The sequence below is a fragment of the Rhopilema esculentum genome, chromosome 21 (assembly GCF_057945365.1).
Source record: "Rhopilema esculentum isolate cy_ngs chromosome 21, ASM5794536v1, whole genome shotgun sequence".
Taxonomy (NCBI): domain Eukaryota; kingdom Metazoa; phylum Cnidaria; class Scyphozoa; order Rhizostomeae; family Rhizostomatidae; genus Rhopilema; species Rhopilema esculentum.
In genome coordinates this window covers 4,674,215-4,695,898 of record NC_142835.1, presented here as the reverse complement: position 1 = coordinate 4,695,898, position 21,684 = coordinate 4,674,215, and the positions used below count along the sequence as shown (strand labels likewise).

General features: G+C 37.9%; 2 protein-coding genes across 3 annotated transcripts; both read right to left on the bottom strand.

Moving 5' to 3' along the window:
* Positions 1 to 469: 469 nt before the first annotated feature.
* LOC135684239 (F-box/LRR-repeat protein 18) lies at positions 470 to 7,531 on the bottom strand. 2 transcript variants are annotated; one of them, XM_065199706.2, is made up of 9 exons: positions 7,231 to 7,531; positions 6,081 to 6,273; positions 5,364 to 5,666; positions 4,208 to 4,710; positions 3,224 to 3,303; positions 2,797 to 2,959; positions 2,176 to 2,317; positions 1,367 to 1,449; positions 470 to 689 (listed from the first exon to the last, which is right to left on the bottom strand). In XM_065199706.2, the coding sequence occupies exons 1-9, from the start codon at positions 7,377 to 7,379 to the stop codon at positions 554 to 556; spliced, it is 1,752 nt and encodes a 583-aa protein (XP_065055778.2). In that variant the 5' UTR covers positions 7,380 to 7,531; the 3' UTR covers positions 470 to 553. The 2 variants fall into 2 exon arrangements, with proteins under 2 accessions (XP_065055778.2, XP_065055777.2); XM_065199705.2 differs by having other exon boundaries at positions 5,364 to 6,273.
* A 151-nt stretch (positions 7,532 to 7,682) lies between these two features.
* On the bottom strand, positions 7,683 to 20,157 carry LOC135684240 (phosphatidylinositol-glycan-specific phospholipase D). Its single transcript, XM_089115107.1, has 11 exons — positions 19,594 to 20,157; positions 17,860 to 18,077; positions 16,581 to 16,780; positions 15,120 to 15,507; positions 13,658 to 13,956; positions 12,819 to 13,185; positions 11,809 to 12,020; positions 11,001 to 11,276; positions 9,444 to 9,550; positions 8,960 to 8,986; positions 7,683 to 8,001 (listed from the first exon to the last, which is right to left on the bottom strand). Exons 1-11 carry the CDS (start codon positions 19,903 to 19,905, stop codon positions 7,882 to 7,884), a joined length of 2,526 nt encoding a protein of 841 aa, XP_088971233.1. The 5' UTR covers positions 19,906 to 20,157; the 3' UTR covers positions 7,683 to 7,881.
* Between the last annotated feature and the right edge of the window lie 1,527 nt (positions 20,158 to 21,684).

The window sequence follows — 21,684 nt, the reverse complement described above, 5'->3', positions numbered from 1 at the left end:
ACAATTTTGGTTTAAACAGGTCACCCTTGAAAATCGCTAGAATGGTGCAGGCTATAGCCTTTCTTTGTATAAAAAATATTTAACCTGAGAAAATTAACAAAAAATGGAGATCGTTGAATCGCAAAAGCTGTTTTTGTGATTCAAACAGCATTGACTATTATTTAAGTAAAAATATAAACAATTTTTGGACTAAACAAGTCACCCTTGAAAATCGCTAAAATGGTTAAGGCTACAGTCTTACCTTTTATCCAAATATTTTTAATAACAAAAAATTAACCAAAATAGTAGATCTTTGAATCGCAAAAGCTGTTTTTGTGTTCGCTTCTCTTTTTCGCTGCAGTGTGAACGCAGCCTTGTTTACTTTGATACTTCATGAATCTTTAATATCTCTTTTGAAGACGAGCTAACCGTGGTTTATCACCACGGCTGCAAACTTAGCTTTGGCATGGAGAATAAAAGTCTCAATCAATCCAGTTAAATGTGACTTTCTAGGTGCGTTCGCAATAAACAAAATATACAAATTAATCAAATACAAAAGGTTAAATATCTTTATTCATTGGGCGATTTTCGATTCAAAACACGTCAGTGTTTTTAAATGTGCAAACGGAATGCCTTGGAGGCCATGTCCAGTCAGTGATTGACTAAAATGAAGTATTGCAATCGACAATGGAGGACGTAGCTTCTGATATCTAAAAAATATGGCATTATTAGTAAAAGCCATGGTTTAACAGGCAAATGTTTCAGCAAAAGTGACATAGATAAAGCAAGAAAAAAGGTGGCTTATAATGACGACACAAAGAGATTCGCGGTCTTTCTTTCAAACAAGACAGTGGCGGGCACCTGGGGGGGAGCGAGGGGGGCCTTTTCCTAACATTTTGGAAGACAATGGTCTTTTGTTCTAAAACAATAAGAGAAATGTGACGTCAGCTAATCAAAACAATAGGCTGAATTAAGGGACTGGTAGCTGTATCTACAGAATAACCGCGGACACAATTTCTTCTTAACCATGACATCAGGTCTCGAAAAATAGTCAGAATAAGCTTGCAAAATTAACCAGCCGGGTCAAGCATGCTCAAATCTCTAGCAAAAAAGCATGCTCAAAAACTATAGCTGGAGAAACTGGAAATTGCTGCAGAGATGGAAATTGATAGGTTTATTGATGCTACAGCTCTGGCGGCTATGGGCATGCAAGAAAAGGTGCGCCTTGGGAACTAAAATGGTACTTCAATGTGATTGCGATCCAATGCATATGTTACGCTCCAGGCTGCCCGGCTTATATCTAGGCTTTCGTTAGGTTTGATAAAATTAGCTAAAATTCAAATTTCTGTTTCAAAACAACAGGTGGTTGTACAAAACAAACTCAAACCTTTTAAGAAGCTCTTTCGTCAACCTTCTACAGTGAATCATGGATGCACCCGAAAATAACTGAAAGACGCACAGTTTTTTGCACTGGGGAAAAACATAGAAGAGACTGATAAAATTTCATAATGAAATTCGCTAGCTTCTAAGATGCTTCTAAAATTGTCTAGCTTCATTTAAAGAAACTTATAAAAAGAAGAAACTATATGGTTAAAGGCGCTATGTCCCGTCAGTCATCCGTTCAGAGTTGACAAAAGGCTTAGCAGGGTGTTTATTGGATGCGTAACAAAAAGTCTATTGTGTAGTTCAACCAATGGGAAATATAAATGGCCAGCCAAATGCGTCGGGACATGGTCCCGTAAAGAGATAAAAAACAAGATCATTAAATATAAGGTATTACAATTTAATGTGAAAAATTCTGCCCCTTAAAAAACAATAAGGCATTTCGTATGATATGACGTTATTATCGAGCAGCTATCACAAGATATAAGTGCCTTTCTTTGTTTAGTTTTTTATGGTACAAAAAAGTTTCTAAATACACAATCTAATCAAAGGAACACTTTAAGAGATAAATAACACATAAGATATACTATGCTATTCATAGCAAGAATAAACAGAGTGCGGCCATCATGCATAGAGCTTGCAATAAATATTACATATGTTGGATATGCTTGGAATAAAGTCGCAAAAATATCACATTACGTGTGACAGGATAGAGCAAGCTGCAATACAGTACGATTGAAATAAACATAACATTTAGGATATGGATTTAGGATTACAATAGAATTAAGAAAAATTGTGAAAAACTAGGCCTACCGAATCAAAAAGACGGATGTATGGCTCAACGTCCTTGGGAATTTTACCACTCTTGCATGAAATGAGAATGCTTTCAATGTTCCTGCAGTTCTGTAGTGCGGCCATCACCTTTTCAGTAAGGTTATAATGTGGTTGATCTACCCTGTAAGAAATATTCAAAATTTACATGAAGGGATGTAATCTACCAAAAATATCGTTAATTCTCAAAGACATTTGCTACAAATTCACTATGACCTAGTTATAAAGAATCGAGGGATTGGTGATAGAAAAAAACTTGTTTCGGAATCCTGAGCCAGAGGAAAATATCTGTGGGGGAAGGGGGAAGCTACTTTTATCTTTATCCACAGGCTAACCATTGGCAATAAATTGGGAAGCAAGCCTGTCTGCAACAATTCTGCTCGGTTAACGGCAATATTGGCAATTTTTCAACTCTAGAGACTGCATCGCCTGCTGCGCTTATAGGTTTAACGATAGACGTTGGTGACTGTTGACCAAGCGCAGGTTCATCTTACATATAAAAGCTGAGATAAAAAAGGAAAAAAAATGCTACTTCATATCAAGAAGGAAGAAGTCAATTGCCCTTAGAATGTGAATAATTCAGAGAAATTATGCATAACTCACCTCAGCTTTTTGAGACTTTTGCAATTCGTGAGAGCTTGAGGCAAAGAAGAAAGAGCAAAGGAATTTCCAGGCAGACCAATGTCAGCTAGTGAAAGGTACTCCAATAGGTTACAGTGCTTTGTCATTTCTATCAAGGAGCGAAATGAGCCAAGCCCACGGAGACCTATTAAGATCCAAAGCAATAAAAAGCTGGGAAATGATGTTACAAATCATCAATACTCGAGATTTTATTTCATTCAGTTTCTTATTCAAAAATTCACACCGACGCAATTTCAGGACAAACCAATCATAACATGCATGGAGTCTTTACTAGCAGCCAAAGGGGAAAATTAGAATACTAAATATCACTCACGCAGAGCCATTAACAGGATAGAATAAGTGTATTATTATTGGTGTATTAAATAAGTGTATTAAAACCAAAAATCACCAGCTAGGGTAAGTCGTCTCAAATGTGCCCAGTTTTTCAGAGGAAGCAGGGTCGCATCCAGAATATTTCTTGTCAGTGGGCTGCAAAATAATCATTCATAAAAAAAATTATCATTTATGTAAAATTGTAAATATTTCATGTTAACAGAGTAAAGTTTTATCAAAGAAAATATCGTAGCAATGATGAAGAATGAAATGAGTGTCTAGTTTCGATAGGAACTCGAAATTGTCAAAGAAAAGGATAGATAAAAGAGTGTGATTGCTGCAAATCATAGAAAAAACCCGTGTAATTGGCTAAGAATGCTATTTTACAACCTGGCAGTTAACCTGAGATTTTTTCGAAAATTGTTATAGAATGAGGAGCATACAACTACGCTCGTCAACAAATATATTTTTGAATGCACAAACATAATAATTGTTGCAATGCCTAGCATCAAGTAGTTGTTTGCTCAAATTGATGAAGACACGAGAACTGTGTAGTACAGCCGTCGCTAGCTCGACGGGGTGCTCAAGTCCAAATTGGGTGACAAATTGGGTGGGCCATCTTTTCTTTGCCGACAAGTCTGGAAATTTGCCGACGAAATACTCCCTTGAAATTAAATTTTTTCCAAGGGGGCGGAGTCACATCCCCCACACCTCACCGCAGCAACGGCCCTAGTTGGTAGTTACGAGCCAGTGGCAGGAATGTTGGGGCAACTGGCCCCCTCATTTTCTCATTCATTACGATTTTCAAAATTTATTTTGACAATGTGATGATATTTTGAAGAAAAAAGGGAAAAGGCAACACAACCAAGAAAATTCTAAATTTCACAGACCAGCCTACTTTTGAGCAATGTGTTCAAGCGCAAGACAGATGAAAAGCAATCAGTTCCGAGTTCACCCTAACGACTCCTATTAAACTATTAACTAATGTTTGTGATTTTGATGATAAAGCCATGATGGTTAACTTGAGACAAAAGTACAAACCGCTACAACAGGTCCTTACCAAACATATGATAGTCCAGTTGACTCATCTGGAATGCTAAAGACAGATGAATAGCCAACGCCAATAAACTCTACTTCTTCGATTTTCTTCAGGCCTTTTACTAAATCATCTAAACCACTACCACTCTGCATAACCCTTTCATTTATCTCCTTTTGGTGTGTCACACGACGCGTTACGTATCCAGATTCGGTTGTCATTGTGCTTGAAGTTGATGCAGCTCTGTTTATTGCACCTGAAGGCTTATCTAGCCCATCTGCCATGCTACTTCTCCTGGGGATATTCTTTTTAAGAAGTCCATCAGATGTGCTGTGAAGTTTTTCACCAGCTACTCTGACAAGACAGCATGGTGCAATCGACAAAGACCGTAGATGTTTCATTCCAGCAATAACTTTGCAAATGAGATTCCCCTCTTTGGTTCCATCAGAATGACAACATATTCTACCAACATTTAAATGCTGTAGCTTGGAGCACGACATACAGACTATCTTCAATGCACATAGATCCTTTAATTTATAACATAGTATTAGAACTCTTTTTAATAAAAAAATTACAATAAAAAAGGAAGTTGAGAAATATCTGAATGATACAAAAATATAACCAGCATACATAACTTGAATGACGTGCAGGTCGGGAAAAGTGTTGAACAAGTGACTCAAAAGTCCAGTGTTCATTTCATTACTCTAAAAAACATTTAGCTAACTTCATCTTGATAAAAAAACATTTAGCTAACTTCATCTTAATTTTTTGCCTAAAACATACAACTGCTTTTTTTGACACCAGATAATCAAAACAAGGGTCATAAGCATGTTGTAAAAACCAGGATCATAGACCAAAGAAAATGATCGCTTAACGAGAACTAAATCTGAACAACAATAAAAAACTGTGTACTTAAATACAACCAACTGCTCCCAAGGTGTTATAAACCGTGCCTTATGTGTATAACAAAACAAAGCAACTTTCAATGCTATGGAACATGAATGTGACTGTTAACCCACTAAAACACGTAACAACATTACTGAACATGTGAGGCATCGCCTGTAACAGTAAAAGTAAACACAAACCATTACACATGTGAGGAAGTTAAAATGTGAATTCAAATTATATTCTATTTTGCTTGGCTTTTTCCAAAGATGACAAGTTGACAAAAACCTCTTACCTCATCCACCCAATCCACACAATTGTTCAGATTCAATGACTGCAGATCAGGACAGTTCAAAGCGATTGCCTTCATAAGGTTGGCTTTAAAGTGTTGAACATGTTGAAGATTCAAATGTGTCAATCTATTGAGATTGCCAAGCCAATTTATCTTTTCTGCAGTTAAGCAAGTTGAGCTGAAGTCTACCATCAATATTCCTGGAGTCTTATACAATGGGACAATATGATTCCAGCAAAGAATGTTTAAGCTTCCTGGTGCCAATAAACAAGTTAATTGGTCCGTTTTTGCAGCATTGAGAGCAACCTTTGTTGAAAAATCTATCACATTCAAATTAAAATGCAATGAAATGTCATTGAAATGTAAAGGATTTGAATAATATACAGGAAATGGACAGTTTGACTTTATTAAGATACTGTAATCAGAGCCATCATGGATAAGAGATGTAACTTTAGGTCCTTTGTACTCGAGGAGAAGCTCAGATAAAGTCATGGTATTTGGAAACAAGCCAACAATCGTTTCAAAATGAATAAACTTGTGAAATCTTAGTTTAAGACTTGATAGCCTTCCAAACGAATCACACAGCTGTCTGTGAACATCATTAGGTTGTCCATCTGGTCCGCATAGTTCTTTGTAGAGTCCTTTTTGAGGAACAGACCATCCAAGCTTTCTTAACTGAGGATTCCTTTGAAAAATTGAACACAAAGCTGACAAGCTTACTTCACATCCAATGATATTTAGTTCTTCAAGGTTTTTCAATGGATGCAAAACTCTTGCCATCTGGTGAGGGGGGACCCAGTAACAGTCAATCAAGGTCAAAGCCTGCAAATGTCCAGCATGTTTATTGATGTATGATTGCAATATTGTTTTTGATATGAACAGGTTTTCACCACTTTTGCCAAAATTTACTCTCCTAAAAAAACACAAACTGGTAAGCAACTCAATAACTCAATTCCTGAATATGATTAAAAATGAAAAGATGTTCTGAGAGAGAATAAAGCTTGAAAAACTTCATCTCAGAAATTTCCAAAACATCAGCATTAATATCAGAAATATTACAAACTTGTAAACATTATTTTCAGAAGGTTTTGGACAAGCTGGGAAGGTGGTCATCTATAGCCATATTTACTTAGAGGAGTCGATGGAATAATTATTTTGACATCTTGTAGACCATTAATAGGCATTGAATGATAACAGCTGAACTACCACACTCCAAAGACCCACCCAGGTGTTCCTAGGGCAAAGATGGTAGCAATGGTTTTGGAAATTTCAGTCAAGACATCCTTGATAATTGATAGACAATGTTTTTCATAAAGTAAGGGTTCCAGTTTTAAAGCTCATGCAGATGATTGCTGTCAACAATTTGTCATCTATTGGGTCAGGTCACCCTATTGGGCTAGTAAACAATATTATTATGACAAAAAACAGCTTTTTCGCTGATTTCTGATGCAAATGCTTCTTTACATGGAAAAAGAGGATTCAATACATAATAGCTAAGAACAGCTGCAGCACAGGGGTAGGTAGGTGGGGAAACTTGCCCTCTGCCTTCAGCCAAAAGAGGCAGCAGCAGGAAAATGTGCCTTTGGAAGATGCCAAGAAAACAGGCAGTTTTTGTAAACTGTTGGTGTCTTATTCACAAGTTTGCCCTTCCTGAATTTATTTTGTGCAAACATCCCTGAAACAGCTGTTTGTGGTATCCTTCAATTTAGTACCCACAACCACCAGGAAATCCGGTCTACAAAGCTCAACCATGTTTTAATTGTTACAAAATACCTGGTGTAGCAGTTTGTCTACAATGGGAATTAAGGGTGAAATTTAAATGGGTCAAGTGGCGAATGGCCTAAATGATACTTTGAGAAAAATTTCCCACCTGTGGAGACAAGGATCCTCTGCCACACGTTTGAAACGCTTGCTGACGCAGATAACTTTCAAAATATCTTCAATCGGCAGCAACCGAAAAATATTCAACAGTATTTCATCAGATGTTGATTCTATGCCTATTGAAAACACCCCCTCCATCTCTTGTCATTTTCCCTTCTTACTGATGCAGGTCATCATTGCTTGAAGCCATCTTCACGATAAAAAAGTATTGGAAAACACAGAACAGAAATTCTGTGTCGAAGTGACACTTTATTGATTCAGCCTCGTTGCGAAATATTGTAATTTCCAGTGACGAGGCATCAAGTGAATAAGAGCCAGGAAGACAAAACAAATGGTCAGTGGCCCCCCTACTCTAGTTCCAGTCACAACCAATCACAACTGAGAGCCCCCTGAAAAACTGAGAAGCAGGAAAGAAAAGTAAACAGGCAAGATACACATGCGTACAAAATGAAATAGGAAATCGGAAGAAACAATTTTTAATTCTAAAATTAGCTAAATAATCTATCGTCACTGCTAGTGAACGAATCATGCAAATATAATTGGAGGTCTATTCCGCCATACATTAAAATTTGTATTAAAGATGAGAATATGTGTCCAGTATCCGTGCTACAAATTTGGAAGATAGGATGTTTGTTAGCCTTCACAGTTTCACTATTTCAACCAGTCCAGTGTGAAAACTATAGAAACTACTTCGGGGAGAAGAGATAAACATTAAAGGAAGCTTGCCAACTGCAAATGCGGATCCAAATCTTGCATTATACTGAAAATCAAACAGAATAGAAATAGTCGTAATAACTTAACGTTGGGCACATGTTTTTCAGTGATAAAAGTGTAGAATGTAAAAGTCAGTTTTCGCAGAAAGCGGCTAATCACTTACTATTTAACGCGCAAATGACAAATTATCATATACCTGGCTACTATATGTAGAAGAATACCTAAATTCGATGCAAATGAAATTGATACAAAAGCCTAAATCAAACTGCCTTAAAAAAGCTATGTAATCTAATCAGAGAATGTCCATCAACATGGGCGTAAGAGACAAGGGCCTAAACAAGCAAACTATATCGCGTTCGCTTTCATTCGGGCAGTTCTACCTAGATAAAGGAATTATAATCAGGGTGAAGTCCAAACTAAGCTACTCTGTAAAGTTTAGCACCCGCTAGGTCTTTGTCAATCAAATAGAAAGGCTTAAAACTGGTGATGCTCACAACGTCTCCTTAAAAAACAGCCTTTTAACCTACTCTTTGCCTAGGTGTTCTTTTGTTTAATTACACAGTAAAATGTATACAGAAATATTTCCTTCTACTTGATGATAGCCTGTGCCCCAGTCCACAAATGCTGCCACATCTATGAACTGCGCAATATTGATGAGTATCCTGTCCACAGTTTCCACTAGGATCTGGTGACAATTTATGCAACCCTTGATCATTATGCAATTAGCTGAAATTGTCAACTGTTAAACCAACCTTGTAAAACTTTTAACTCTCCATGCATCATCTTATCTACGTCCTGTGTGGTTTCAGTGAATATTTCTACGAAGATTTTTCATGCAAAATTACAATGATTTCATTGCATAAATTATTTTCATACACTAGATCCTGCCCTCTGCCTGGACAGAATATTTATCAATATTGCACAGTCCATAAATGTGGCAGCACTTGTGGACTGGGGCGCAGACTACTTAATGAGCGGTGTTAACAGAGGAAATGGCTACTCACCTCTTTTCCATTGAAAGTTCTTGAAGCCTAGAAGAGGTAAAAAGAGGCAAACGTTTGGTGATTACGAATCATCTGAACCATCGATATGATATCAATTATATAAATACAAGTATTATATGTCATTTCATTGTAACTATGAATGTAGATGATAAGCATTTCAAATGAAAAGATAATGAAAGAGATTGAGAGAAAAACTAGGACGATAATTTTGAACGTTAAACTTTTGTGTCCGAATTGGGAATATGTCGTTGCAAGCCCCTCCGAGTTGTAAAGTGAGAGTCTTGGATTCAAACTTGATAACATACTGAGAGGAGGGCCTTAAGTTACAATAAACTTTTCGTTTTCAAGTTGAAGGCATCCCAAAAGCCAACCACTAGCAAGTAGAACGGCCAAAGAAGGTGAATTTTGCATAGATAATCATGATAAAATACCTCTATTCAAAACCTATTTGATACATTAGATATTTAATCGGTATTATCAAAACCTTCAATTGTGGACAAGGCTGGACAGTGGTGGAAGCACAGTCACCGGTTGCATCTCCAGTTGGAAAAGATTTCCCGCCGTTGAAAATGTACACAGCTCCACTTTCAGCTACAAAAGATTGAAATAATCAACGATTTTCCTCGTATGAACACAAAGGAACAAAAATATCATTGAAAATTAAGGATGATATAAAACAGCTCGATAAACAAGCACCACTAAAACTATCAAATTATATAAAACATTAAAAAGTGAAATACAATGACTTTAAATAGTACCCAAATAAAATCTAGTTACTGTCCAAAGTCACATACAGAAGAAACCTGCATAAAAGAACCTAGGTTTTTGTCTGGCAGCCTGAATAGATTCTTAATTAACAGGCTGCTGCTATTCTAAATCCCAGTCTAAAGGGCTCTTAACAAGGTTCTTATATACGTACAGGCCTTGCATACATTAACAATGTTTTCCACCGCAAGAATTCTAACGGAAACACCTAAAAGAGCTTTGTTTTTCATGTTAAACTTCAAGCAATCAAACGAACTTGTGTTGTTAGATTGTCCAAATAGAATGCAACCTACCAAAATCTGAATTAACCCTAAGCTGATTAATTTGCCGGTGTGAATAGGGTGTAAAAATACCACTCTAAGAACCCTTTTTTCTTACATATATAAGAACCTTTCCAAATTTCAGCCTCTTGGGGGTTCGTAATTATGGGGTTTAAAATATTAAACTTCAGCCACAGGGTTCTTATAAAAACAGGCTCTTTTATGCGGGTTCCTACTGTGTTGAAATAAAGCGCATAGGTTTTGAAACTGGGTTTTTAGAAATTTGTTTCGTCGCTGTAAAATTTGTTTGGATAAAAGAAATGACCTGTCCCCAGGCTTCAGAATAAAAGTTTCATAACTTTTTGAGATTCTGAGTTTTCAGCTGGCATAAAAATTAAATCTACATGAAACTAGAAGGGCTTAAAAGTCTACAAAAAAAACCCAAGTTGCTTGTGCAAGTTACAATCAAGTGAAACGTTTTCTGTGCTTTCTAAAAACGTCTTTTTCGAAAGCATACGATTGTTAACATATGAATGCGTAAAACAAGAGAAAAAAAGGGAAAATGTGTGAGCGAGAAAATGATAACGAAGAAGCCAACAAACCAACGAAGAGACAAACCTATGGATGAAAAAGCAAGCAATGAAATGAAAATCGAAGTCTGGCAGTTAACAGGACTTCTAGTGTATATGTCAAAAAACACACACATCAACAGCACAACAAAATTCATCGACGCCTAATATTGTTTAATAGTTGGACCCGGACATGAAGCAACACAAAAAAGGCACGTCAAATCATCTCCATAAAATATATGCAAAACAACTTCATCTTTTAGTAATTCTCTTAAGTAAAAATATAATACGCGAATCCAAATTGCTCTGTTCTGTGTAAATGATCTTATTACAGAATGGTATTCACTGATGAAGAACACATGGTCTGCAAGTTATGAGAGCCTGGGTACTAAAAATTATTACACGTGGGTAATTGCCCATTCATCACAACAAATATTCCATGCATACCTCCAACAATTTCCTCTGTCAAGTCCTCAGTCCTAAAGGGTGCTCCAATTATGATATCATCCACCGAATCACCGTTTGTATCTTCAAATTTTACCGCCATTCCAAAACCCCCATAATCGCGGTCTCCAGAAAAATTGCCCACGACAGCTGAACTTGAAAATAAATTCTCATTGAAATGAAATCCGCTTCTAACAAGTAATGTGAGGTTGAACAAATGCACAGTCCCAGCCTGAGTAAATGTGTTCGGAACCATGTCCACAAGATGCCCCTTGACATCTGCAATATTAGATTGTAATTATTTACAGTAAACAAAGTGGCGAGAAAAGTAAAAATTTTAAAGGCTAAATTTGACAATCAGATTCTATACAGAGCTTTATGAAGAACGGTTATACGAAGAAATGCTAACATTTTGCAAGTTGCATGTGAGAAGGAGGAATGTTTTTTGGTTCATATGAGCGCTTTTGAAAGAAAACCGTTTTTAAAATATAAGCCAATTTTTAAAATAGGTCTTCTTTGCCATCTGACACTGGAAGGGGCGTAGCTAGCGGAGGATGAAGAGAGGTGCATAAAATCCCCTGGTTTGTCGGTAAAGTCGTCTATCGGTAGGTGAAATAGCACCTAAATTTCTCTTTATTTATGTCTTCCCCGGTAAATTTTACTACTAATGGTGCTCACTCCCCTTAGTCTGGAAGGTCAAGCTACGCCGCCAATACGATAGGGATTGTCTTCGAAACAATGCCCTATAAAGATAATCCAGATACATGCTCAAAATAGCCTACAGTCTGTTTCGACAGGATAAAATCCTTACCAACAGAAGGTGCACCAACTGCAAGCATTGTGCCCGAACTGGCTCCAAAAGGCAGGCCAGCAGCTAATGATGCGCCAAATTTTGAAAACCTCTTTAGACCTTCGAGAACTGCAACTAGCTTTGGTCTCACAAAGGACAAGTCATAAATAAACACTCTACCGAGCTGTTGAACATCGTGTGGGGAGTAGGAGCAGTCTTCGTTGAAGCATTTCCTGGAACAAAGTAGACTTCCTTAAGAACTTCAAATGCAAGGCCCAATATGAGACAAGCAGAGCTGCGGCTTTTGGAATGTATAGAAAAATGGTGCTCAATTTGGTGTTAAAAATACAGTACTAGGCGCTTTTCTTGTGCTGGCTTGTTATAGCATGTTTTATATCATGGCACTCGGGGGGCAAATTGTGCATACTTTATCATGGCAATCTTGCTTTTTGAAAATCAAAAGGAATGCGTTTTGTAATGCTTTGTACTTTTTGCCTAAGAATCATCCATCTGTCCATGAAGCCAAAATTTGTTAAGCATGTGACATACAGAATATTTTTGACCAAACTCTTAAGTCAAAAAGTACCCCGAGAACCACTTACCTACCATGTCGTCCAAACGATAGCATGCTTTTAAGCCGAGAGAAGATCATTTCTTATACTTAGGATAGAGATACTTGGGGTATTTTCTGGGTTTAGAATTCGGGTAAGAAATATTTTTGAAGTAAGCCAGTTGTTTCAAGTCCTTATTTAAGATTCATGGAATATCTAATGTTTAATTTATTAATTTGCAGAAGAAAATTTTTTTAATTTTGTAGAATTATCCAAAAACTGCAAAATACGTAAAATTAGTTAGCGACAATGAAATACTTATTTGGGGTTTATTTTTATCCCAAAAAATACTTTTTGGCCAGAATTTAATAACCTGAGCTGAGCCGCATCTATCTTTGTATATCAGAGTACACCCCATCCTTGGGATACAAAGTGACGTGATTTGAAAAAAAGAACGACATTAGCAGTATAAAGTAATACCTGTAAGCAGGAGCACCCAACAGCAACAATGGTTTGCCTTGCTCACGTTTGAAGAGCAACGAATACCCAAGCCATTCGTAATCCTGTGTACCAGCTGCAAACAAAGTTCTTTTGATATCACTTTCCTTTGCATTTGCATATACAACATCAACTCTACCCCTTTGCACCCCACCAGCAGGTGCAAATGGGGATCCAATAATGAGGTCTTTGAACCCATCCCCGTCGATGTCTGCTCCTTGAAGTGCAAATCCGAGATTTTCAAATGTTGTGTTTCCATGAAACGTCAGATCGGGTGATTTCGAGTAATTTTGTCCTTTTCTTCCAAAATATATGTGCACTGCTCCATAGTACTTCAACTGACTTGATCCTGTTGAATCGTATTAGATATATATAAGGTTAATTCAGTGGAAACTAAAGTCAGAAATTTTTTTGATCTTAAAAAATAGAGAATAATAGGGAAGAGAAATATTAAGTACGTCGAGAATGCAAATAAGTAGCAGAGATGCTGTGCAGAGGTGCTGCAGGTAGTGTCCTCTTACATCATTTTTACAGCTGCTATTTTAGAAACTGTGATGAATATAGATTAAAAATCGTGATGGTAAACTAAAAAGTTAATTTTTTACGAGAACAATCAGATGGTGGTTATGTAAAATTATTCTACTCTTGACTTTATGAAAAGCCAAGCATTTCCTGCCATACACTTTACTAAAGATAAATAATTGAAACGGGTTATAAATTGGATACCAGTGATATTTTAGCGTCTAGTAAAATCCACATTTTTAGAGCTTCGTTTTGGATAAATTTTTATTATGCGATGTTTCGAACGACTGAAGACGCACCTTGTGAGGGAGCTCCAACTGCCAAGTCAGCAAGCCCGTCCTTATTGACGTCAACAATGGCCATGCTCCAGCCAAATTTTGACATTCTTTCACTGCCGTCTATTACGTCATAGCTAAAGTCGTTCAGATGACTCCGAAGCGGCAGTTTGCTGCTATGGAAACTGTTTTGACTCGACCACCCGCTCGTTAGATTTACAAGGTAAACCCTGCCTAGCTGAGGGCTACCCTTTTGGTTGTTATTAGGGGCTCCATATAACAATGTTGCTCCTATCGGAAGGTCGTCTGAATACAAAAGTGACCTGAAAGGAAAGGATATATTCCTACCAGTTCGGAGTACAACAAGACATGGAATGGCGATATATATTAAACAAGAATTTATCGACAATAAATGCTTGGCGTTGTTTTTTTATTCATTCGTAATCTTTATTCGTAATTCTATTCATTTCTTACTTTGGCTATTGTGACATGCAGTGGCCAAAATAATGTTAAACATGATTATTCAAGGATCTTTTGTATGAAGCAGAAAAGTTTAGTACTTGGAAAATAACAAGGGGAGTTCTCGCAAAAATATAACAACAACAATAGCAAAAGGTGAAAACAGGCCCTTTTTGCATTAACGGGGTCATTAGGAGGGCTCGAACCACCCTTACCACTACAGACATTAGATTCTATTCAAAATCTCAAAAACAAATTACGAACTCTAACGGAAACATTGAGAAAATGTCTGGTTACAACATATGGGTACATAACCAATAAGTTCTGAGCAGGGGCGTGGTGGGAATTGTTGTCGGCCGGGAAAATCAGGTTTTTAGGGATACGCCTTTTTGATGCTGATTGCTTCTTGTTTCATCACTTACAGTACAATATGTTGGAAATGAGCGTCGCAGATGCAGCGAGGGGCCTTACTTCACTTGTTTCTTCTCTCACAAATCTGATGTTACAATTGATAAAAGCTTAAAAGGAAGCAAAATCCAAGGGGTCTACATGAAAAGTTACCAGGGACTTACCAGGAAAATTCCTGAGTCCCGGTGGGCCACCACGCCCCTGGTTCTGAGTCACTCTGGCCTTCTTCGTATCAAAACAGAGTCAATTGAATTCGTCTTTGATTTTGCGTTCAGAGTCATTTGATATAAAACCGGAGTCATTCAAAAATGCTATTCGCGGTGGAGTCCTTCGAAAACTGAGTCACTTGAAAACGTGAAAACGGAGTCATTCGAGAAAATGGGCAGCCATTCCAAATTTCAGAACGAGTCCGGAAAAGGATATGAAAACGGACTAAAATGGAGTAATGGGAAAGCTTTTGTTTTTGTTTTGAATGAAACGAAGTGGGAAGGAGTAATGGGAACGGTTTAAGAAAAAACGCAAAAAGGAATGATCTGAAAATGGAGACATACGCAAACGGATTAATGGAAACAGGGCCTCATCAAGTTTACAATTAAAGCAAAGGAGCTTAACAACTTACATTCCCCCTTCTGCATAAGGCTGCAAGCTGTCCTTCATATTTGCGTTTGGTATTTCAGGTTTTCTATGCAGAAGCCTAGCCTCGTTCAACCAGTCATTTTGTCTTTGTTTGATCAAGTTCAAAATCTCTACTTTTGGATACAATACCATACCATTGTTCTTTCTCATCTTGATGACGTCATGTACTTTCAGATCATGTTTTACTCTTAGATACGATTTCCCAGGGTTCTTCAGAAATATCCCGCTTGATTTCCCTGTCATCTCGTTGCCACTACACGTGATAAACAGAGTGTTTCTTGGTATGTGACAAGCCTCTGTTCCATGCTCCATCATAGTCTCCGTATGACTCCAAATTTCGTTCGTCCATGCCGCCATATCGTGAATACCACCTAACAGGTAAAAACAAAAGCCTCAAAATGCATCCACCTAAAAGCCTATTTTCTAAGAGTTTAGCAGCAATATAACGATATTATAACAAGTTTGTCTTTCAATGACATCGAGTTCACTATAATTATATATCCTTTAACCCTGGGTACCAGAGCCACAAAATTTCGAGCGCGTCAATAGAAATCCAAGCAGAGGAGCGGAGGAGTGGAGGAGCGTCTAGCTGAGAAGAAGAATGAAAAGTGGCTCCGGGCTAACCCTCACCCATTCTCGTCCTGATGAGATGACACCCAGTAGCGGCGCCACGGGGGGGGGGGGGGGGGGGACTGGGGGGGACACGTCCCCCCTAGTTCTCAGCAGAATCGATTTTTTATTTCGTCTAAATTCGATGAGAAAATTTTGGGGGAGGGGTAATATTTTGACACCGTACTTTTTGTGATGTAATCCTATGACTTTCAAACTGCCAATTTTCAAACAAAAAATAATCATAGGCGTTCCCTTCGGATAAAATTGGCGTTCCCTGTTGGAAAAAGGGCGTTTTCTGGTGGTTAAAAGGGCGTGGCTTAAGTTTTTTTGGTTTGTCCCCCCCAGAGCTTAGTGGCTGGCGCCGCCATTGATGAGACCCTCACTTCTCCCTCACCCTACCTTATCTTTACATGAGTTTGACTATCGAGAAGAACTTATGGACATAATGGCTTGTTGTTGATTGTTCAAGGTCTCCACTATAAGAGGGATCGTCGATGGTCGTTCAACATATTATTTTGATTCATTTCAACTAATATGTGCAACACATTATTTGCACTATTTGGTGTATAGAACAGGACGGTTCTAAGATGCTTCTCCGAGTTTCACGCTTTATGTAATCATCAGGCAACTTGTACAGCTCTGCCTATCGAGCACTTTATGACAGACCGGTAAAAATTAATTTTAAAAACTTAATTTTGGCAAAACTTAATTTAATTATCTTATCTTATGAATATTTCACTTATTAACATGTATCAAATGAATTGTAAATATAGTGTCAAATGATATGAATCTAAACTTGCATATGAATTTCCCGTTTGATCTAGGAACATACCAAGAAAATAATTGTGCAGTTTTTCATGCAGAAAAGGTGACTTCTTTGCATATTTTTTGAACAGTTTTGCTCCAGCAATCTTTTCACCAAGCCAAGCAAGAAACAACAACGTCGTGCACTCTTCGATAATCTCTTGGGTGACCATTTCCTTTCCATAATAATCCAAGTATATTTGATACAGATCTTTAGAAGGAATAAACCTTGAAAATGCAGAAAAAACTTTTATTAACTAAACAAGACCGTCAATCCCAAGAAGCAGCCAAAAGAGCCAAAGATTTCTTAAGCAAGGAATAATAATAATAATAAACAAAATAATCTTTCTTACAGAATAATAACTATTTTGTCCTGAATACTCTTCTCTCGTTTTTTTGAATAACAAATTTTGTAGAGAATTGCTCCTCGCAGATTTCTTTTCCTAACGAAAAAATTTACAGAAACTTCTACTTTTAATGTTTTTCTCTCACAGTTCCTCGCCTCTCCAAACTTAGCAATCTGGCCACACAGCCATCTAAATCTACATACACAGACTCCCTAAACTACCTAACAGTTAAAGGATTGTACCTACACATTTTTACAGCATTTATCACTTCTGTTCCAGCCATATACACACATGTATCATTAACTCTGTTTTACTTACAAATGCACAAAATATTTTTGTCAAAAACACAGTGGGGCCTCCATAAAACGGACACCGTTTGGACAAGTGAAACTGTTCGTTATACATAGGTTTATTCATGAGCGTTTCGACCATTTGGGACAAAATTGTCTGTCCTTTGTTGATATACCTATTGTGGGTATATATCCAGTTGTGGGTATATATATTTCTTAGCGTAGAGTTTTCGATCTATGTTCTGACGTTTTAAACTCTGAAGAGTGTCAGACGAAAAGCTTTAGTTTATTAAATGATTGCTTTTTTCAAAGCCATTTACAAAATAATCTGTTCGTTGTATAGAGGTGTCCGTTGTATAGAGATTTCCGTTGTACAGAGGTTTTTTTAAGAGTGTTTTGATCACCTGGGACAAAAATATCTGTCCGTTGTTGAGAGGTGTCCGTTGTATAGAGATTTCCGTTGTACAGAGATTTTTTAAGAGTGTCTTGATCACCTGGGACGAAACTATCTGTCCGTTGTTGAGAGGTGTCCGTTGTGTAGAGGTGTCCGTTAATGGTGATTCAACTGTACATAGGTTTAAAATTAGAGTGACTGTCTTGAACATCCCCCCCCCCCCCTGGGCATTTGAAGGCTGCTACGTCTCTGGATGTGATTGTGTCATACTCTTACCATTGCAGCTGGTTGATTAGCGAATCGTCTCCCTCTAGCTGGGAGATCATGTCTCCGCCTACGTCAGCAGTTCCATGGGCGTCTTCAAAGACAGCGTGGAAATTCACGTTCGCCATAGCGCGAATGAAGCCTTGGTCGATTTCGAGGCTGTGCCAACTAATGTCGGCTACCTGATGTGAGATGAACCCAAATAAAAATGCAATCAGCTTCTTGGCTCGCTGAAACCAAAGAATAAATAGATGAGACGATCCTAGAAGTGCTGTTTTCAGGATCAACGGGACCCATAAATTAAGATAAATAAGTTACAAACTGGAACAAAGGACCCAAGAATACGAGAGTGAATCGGCATTCAACACAAAATAAGGGCCAAAGTAATAATTTATATTCTTAACCAAGTCAAAATTATGTTTAATGACGTCACTTTCGAAACCATTAGAGCGACGTAAAACAAAATTGACAGAGCTTCATCTGATGGCTGCAAAAAGAACGTTGAATGGGCATTCTTACTGAGTTACATCCTGGAGAAAATGGAAACCGACACGTCGTACCGTGCATCGAGGATCGTACCGTCAGATACCCATAGATCGACCCTTCCAATTCAGACGTCCCCGTTTCGTATCGTCTCGTAACGATGAGGTGCATAAATAGGAATTTCAAAAGGGGAGTCAGGTTGGAGGGTGTATAGGCACGACAGGGCCGGAGGCTGGGGTGTTGAAGCCCCCCCCCCCCACATTTTGCTGAAGTAGGATATTAAGGTTGTGGTATCAAATATAATGGTGTCAAACTACCTTGAGACTTGGGGATTTGCCAACTCGCTTAGAGCCCCCCTCACTTAAAAATGTACTCTGGATTCATCCACCCACGAAAAATAAAGCTTACTTTTCCCATAGTGCTTTTAAGTTTATGTAAAACTACGAAGTTTTACGGAAGTTTTTCTTCACATAAAGTACAGCAATTCAATTAGTAGTAGCAGTTTTTATTTAGAAAAATCAACAGTTCGGTAATTAAACATCCAAAAAGCAACGGCGGCGATAACAAGTTCAATTTTTCTAAACAAGGATTCCACGTAACGGCAACTTCGCAAAACGACTTTACTTGACGGCTTACTTAACGACTGAATTCACAAACAAGGGCGTAGCACAAAAATCACATGACAACACACCCTAATCACGATAACAAAATAATTACTTCAAACAAACAAAAGGACTGATGACAACATTAGTGGCGATGGGATGATGCAATAACACGGAATGTTGATGGCAAGGTGACAAACAAAGGAACTATCAAGAACATCAAAAGAACAGGCAACTGAATATCACAAAACTAAATAAAACATAAAACTAATTGCATAACACTTTGTAAAACGAGGGATCAAATCATATCTTGTCTATAAAGCCCAGGGGTGCAATGCTAGGGGGGCTGAACAACGACCTAACAAAGATAAAATAATCACTCCAAGAATAATGAATTCATTAAATCCGTTCACCGCCAATTTTTTCATCACCAGAATGAGGAAGATTACCAAATTACCGACAGAGAAAAAGACAAATACCGCAAAACTGTCAACCCCAAAGACCACTCCCCCTCCCCACGTTTTCAATATGCTCGAGAAAATCCAGGCTGTCGGAAGCGGGGGGGGGGGGGGGGGAGCTCCAGCCCCCCTCAACAATTGTCAAGCTGTAGTATGTTTCCTTTATAACAGTAAACGGCACTGAGAAAAAATAAAATTCTTACAGCGTTCCATGGTTGTTTGAAATTTCGCCTGATGTAATTGACAGTCGCATTCAAAAACGGCGCCCAGTGAGTTGTCTCCGAAACATCGTGATACTTTGCATCAAAGCATTGTGAAGCATATGCAAAATCTGGATAAGGATTTCCGGCTACAAAAGCATCCCTGTTCGATTTGACGATATCTGCATACTTTGATTCCTTCATGTAAAAGGAAGCCTCGTGGGCTATGCTTATGTGAGTGCTCACGCCACATGCATTGACGCCAGGCCCAAGATGAACCATAGACACAGAAAATAATAAAAACCAAAACAGCATCTTAAAAGATCTACTAAAACTATCTCCAGTGTCTGATAAATCATCTGTTTACCATAAGCAACAACATCAGGCCAACTTCCTCCTTCTTGTGGAAAAGCTTCGTCACGTGAGATGGTCGGTGCGCTGTTAGAGTAGTGTGATCAGATTTGTGCTTCTGAAAGGACAAATTAGACACACTTTTTATAAGATCGAAGTTCAGGCTGGCTGTTCTTAAGTTTTCGAAATTCTGGGGCTGGATCATCCTTAATTTTTTCTTAAAATATTTGGGTGTAAGCAGTGTAATTGCGCTCTAAACAACCACGTAGCTATAGATGTCGGCTAAGGTGAGCAAACTCAAGCAAGAACCATACTTGAGGGCGGCAGACTTTAAAATAAGAAAACAGATACAACAAACAGATTTATTTGCACTAAATTAAGCTCACGGAATTATAATTATGCCAAATCTTCAAAATATCATTCGGAAAAACTGTAGCCAGAGGGGGCAAGTCGTTGACAAAATTTTCATTTGGGGGGCACAGCCCCCCCCCCCTCCAGTGCCCGCTGCAACGTGGCTGGCTCTAACTAGGAAGGGGGATCTTTGTTTGGTATCAGATGATTCCGCAAGAAAATTTTACTATCACCGTAATACCGAGTTTTTAAAATGAAAATTACCCACAAAACAAGCAAATTTGCCGACAAATGACACAATATACCTACAAAAGCGTGTCTTAACTGGAAATTTAGCAAAAATTTAATTTCCCCGTAGTTTCTGCCACTGGCATGTTTCCTTTCTAAAAATGAGAGGAATCGCATTATGTCAAATCAAGCCTAGGGGTGTAGTGCTAGGGGGGCTATATGGGAGTCTGATCAACGAGCTGACAAAAAATAAGATAATCCCTCCTAAAATAATGTAATTTTTAGATCTCCCATCCTATAAAGTTAATGTTTGAATGCACCCCCTCCTCTCAACATTTAAGTATAATTTTTAAACTAAGATCAAGTATCTGACGTATTTGATATCAATTCCTTCCCTAAATTAAAGTTTGAACAACGTTCATTCTGTAATCGGCAAGAATGTTTAGTGAATATTTAGTATTACTGATGAATCGACTTGAGGTGCATATAAGTGCAGTCATCGTGAACACTTTATAAGGGGTAAAAACTTGTATCAGGGACACCTTGTGACACACTTGTAGACACACACACACAGATACACGGAACAGTCATGAACTAAAAAGCTAAGAAAGAGCTGATGGCATTAAACCTGAGTGGCTTGTGAAAGCACTCGAGGTACCGTTTCATACATATATATAAATAATTTAATTGCGTATCAGTGCTTGTGAAAGACTGTTTAGTACTTGTGAAAGAGTATTAATATTGAATTAACAGAAAGTCTTAGCTTTGGGTGGAACAAAAGGAATGGATTTTGTGTGTCAAAATTTGTCATTTATTTGCTCTGTCAATCGATCAAACAACAAATAGTGTCAGAAATTTTACAATGTAGCAGCACAGTTTACAAAAGCAAAAATGAAGAAAAGGTGACCTGTTTTACACTGTAGTTATTTCAAATTAAGGTGCCATTGACAAAAATGGGGGACCCCTCCTAAGACCAGAAGTCATGTTTACTTTTCATTTTCAAAAGTAAATAAGGGTTCATCGGCAAAAATCATGAAGGATACAACATAGATACAACAAAATACCACCGCTAGCAGTTCGCATTGTTCAATTCAATTCAGAACTGGGTATTGAATTCACTAAAAACCAATCACCTCAGACTTTTTCAATACCGAAATACCGCCC

Bases quoted from the DNA above. Each gene is read 5' to 3' on its own strand.
- LOC135684239 (XM_065199705.2), bottom strand. From the start codon at position 7,379: ATGGAGGGGGTGTTTTCAATAGGCATAGAATCAACATCTGATGAAATA. The intron at 3,304-4,207 runs GTAAGGACCTGT...ATTATTTTGCAG, and splicing joins ACTGGACTATCATATGTTTG to CCCACTGACAAGAAATATTC. The intron at 2,960-3,223 runs GTGATTTTTGGT...GGATCTTAATAG, and splicing joins GAGACGACTTACCCTAGCTG to GTCTCCGTGGGCTTGGCTCA.
- LOC135684240 (XM_089115107.1), bottom strand. From the start codon at position 19,905: ATGCTGTTTTGGTTTTTATTATTTTCTGTGTCTATGGTTCATCTTGGG. The intron at 13,186-13,657 runs GTGCGTCTTCAG...ACGATTCAACAG, and splicing joins AGTTGGAGCTCCCTCACAAG to GATCAAGTCAGTTGAAGTAC. The intron at 11,277-11,808 runs GTAAGGATTTTA...CTAATATTGCAG, and splicing joins AGTTGGTGCACCTTCTGTTG to ATGTCAAGGGGCATCTTGTG.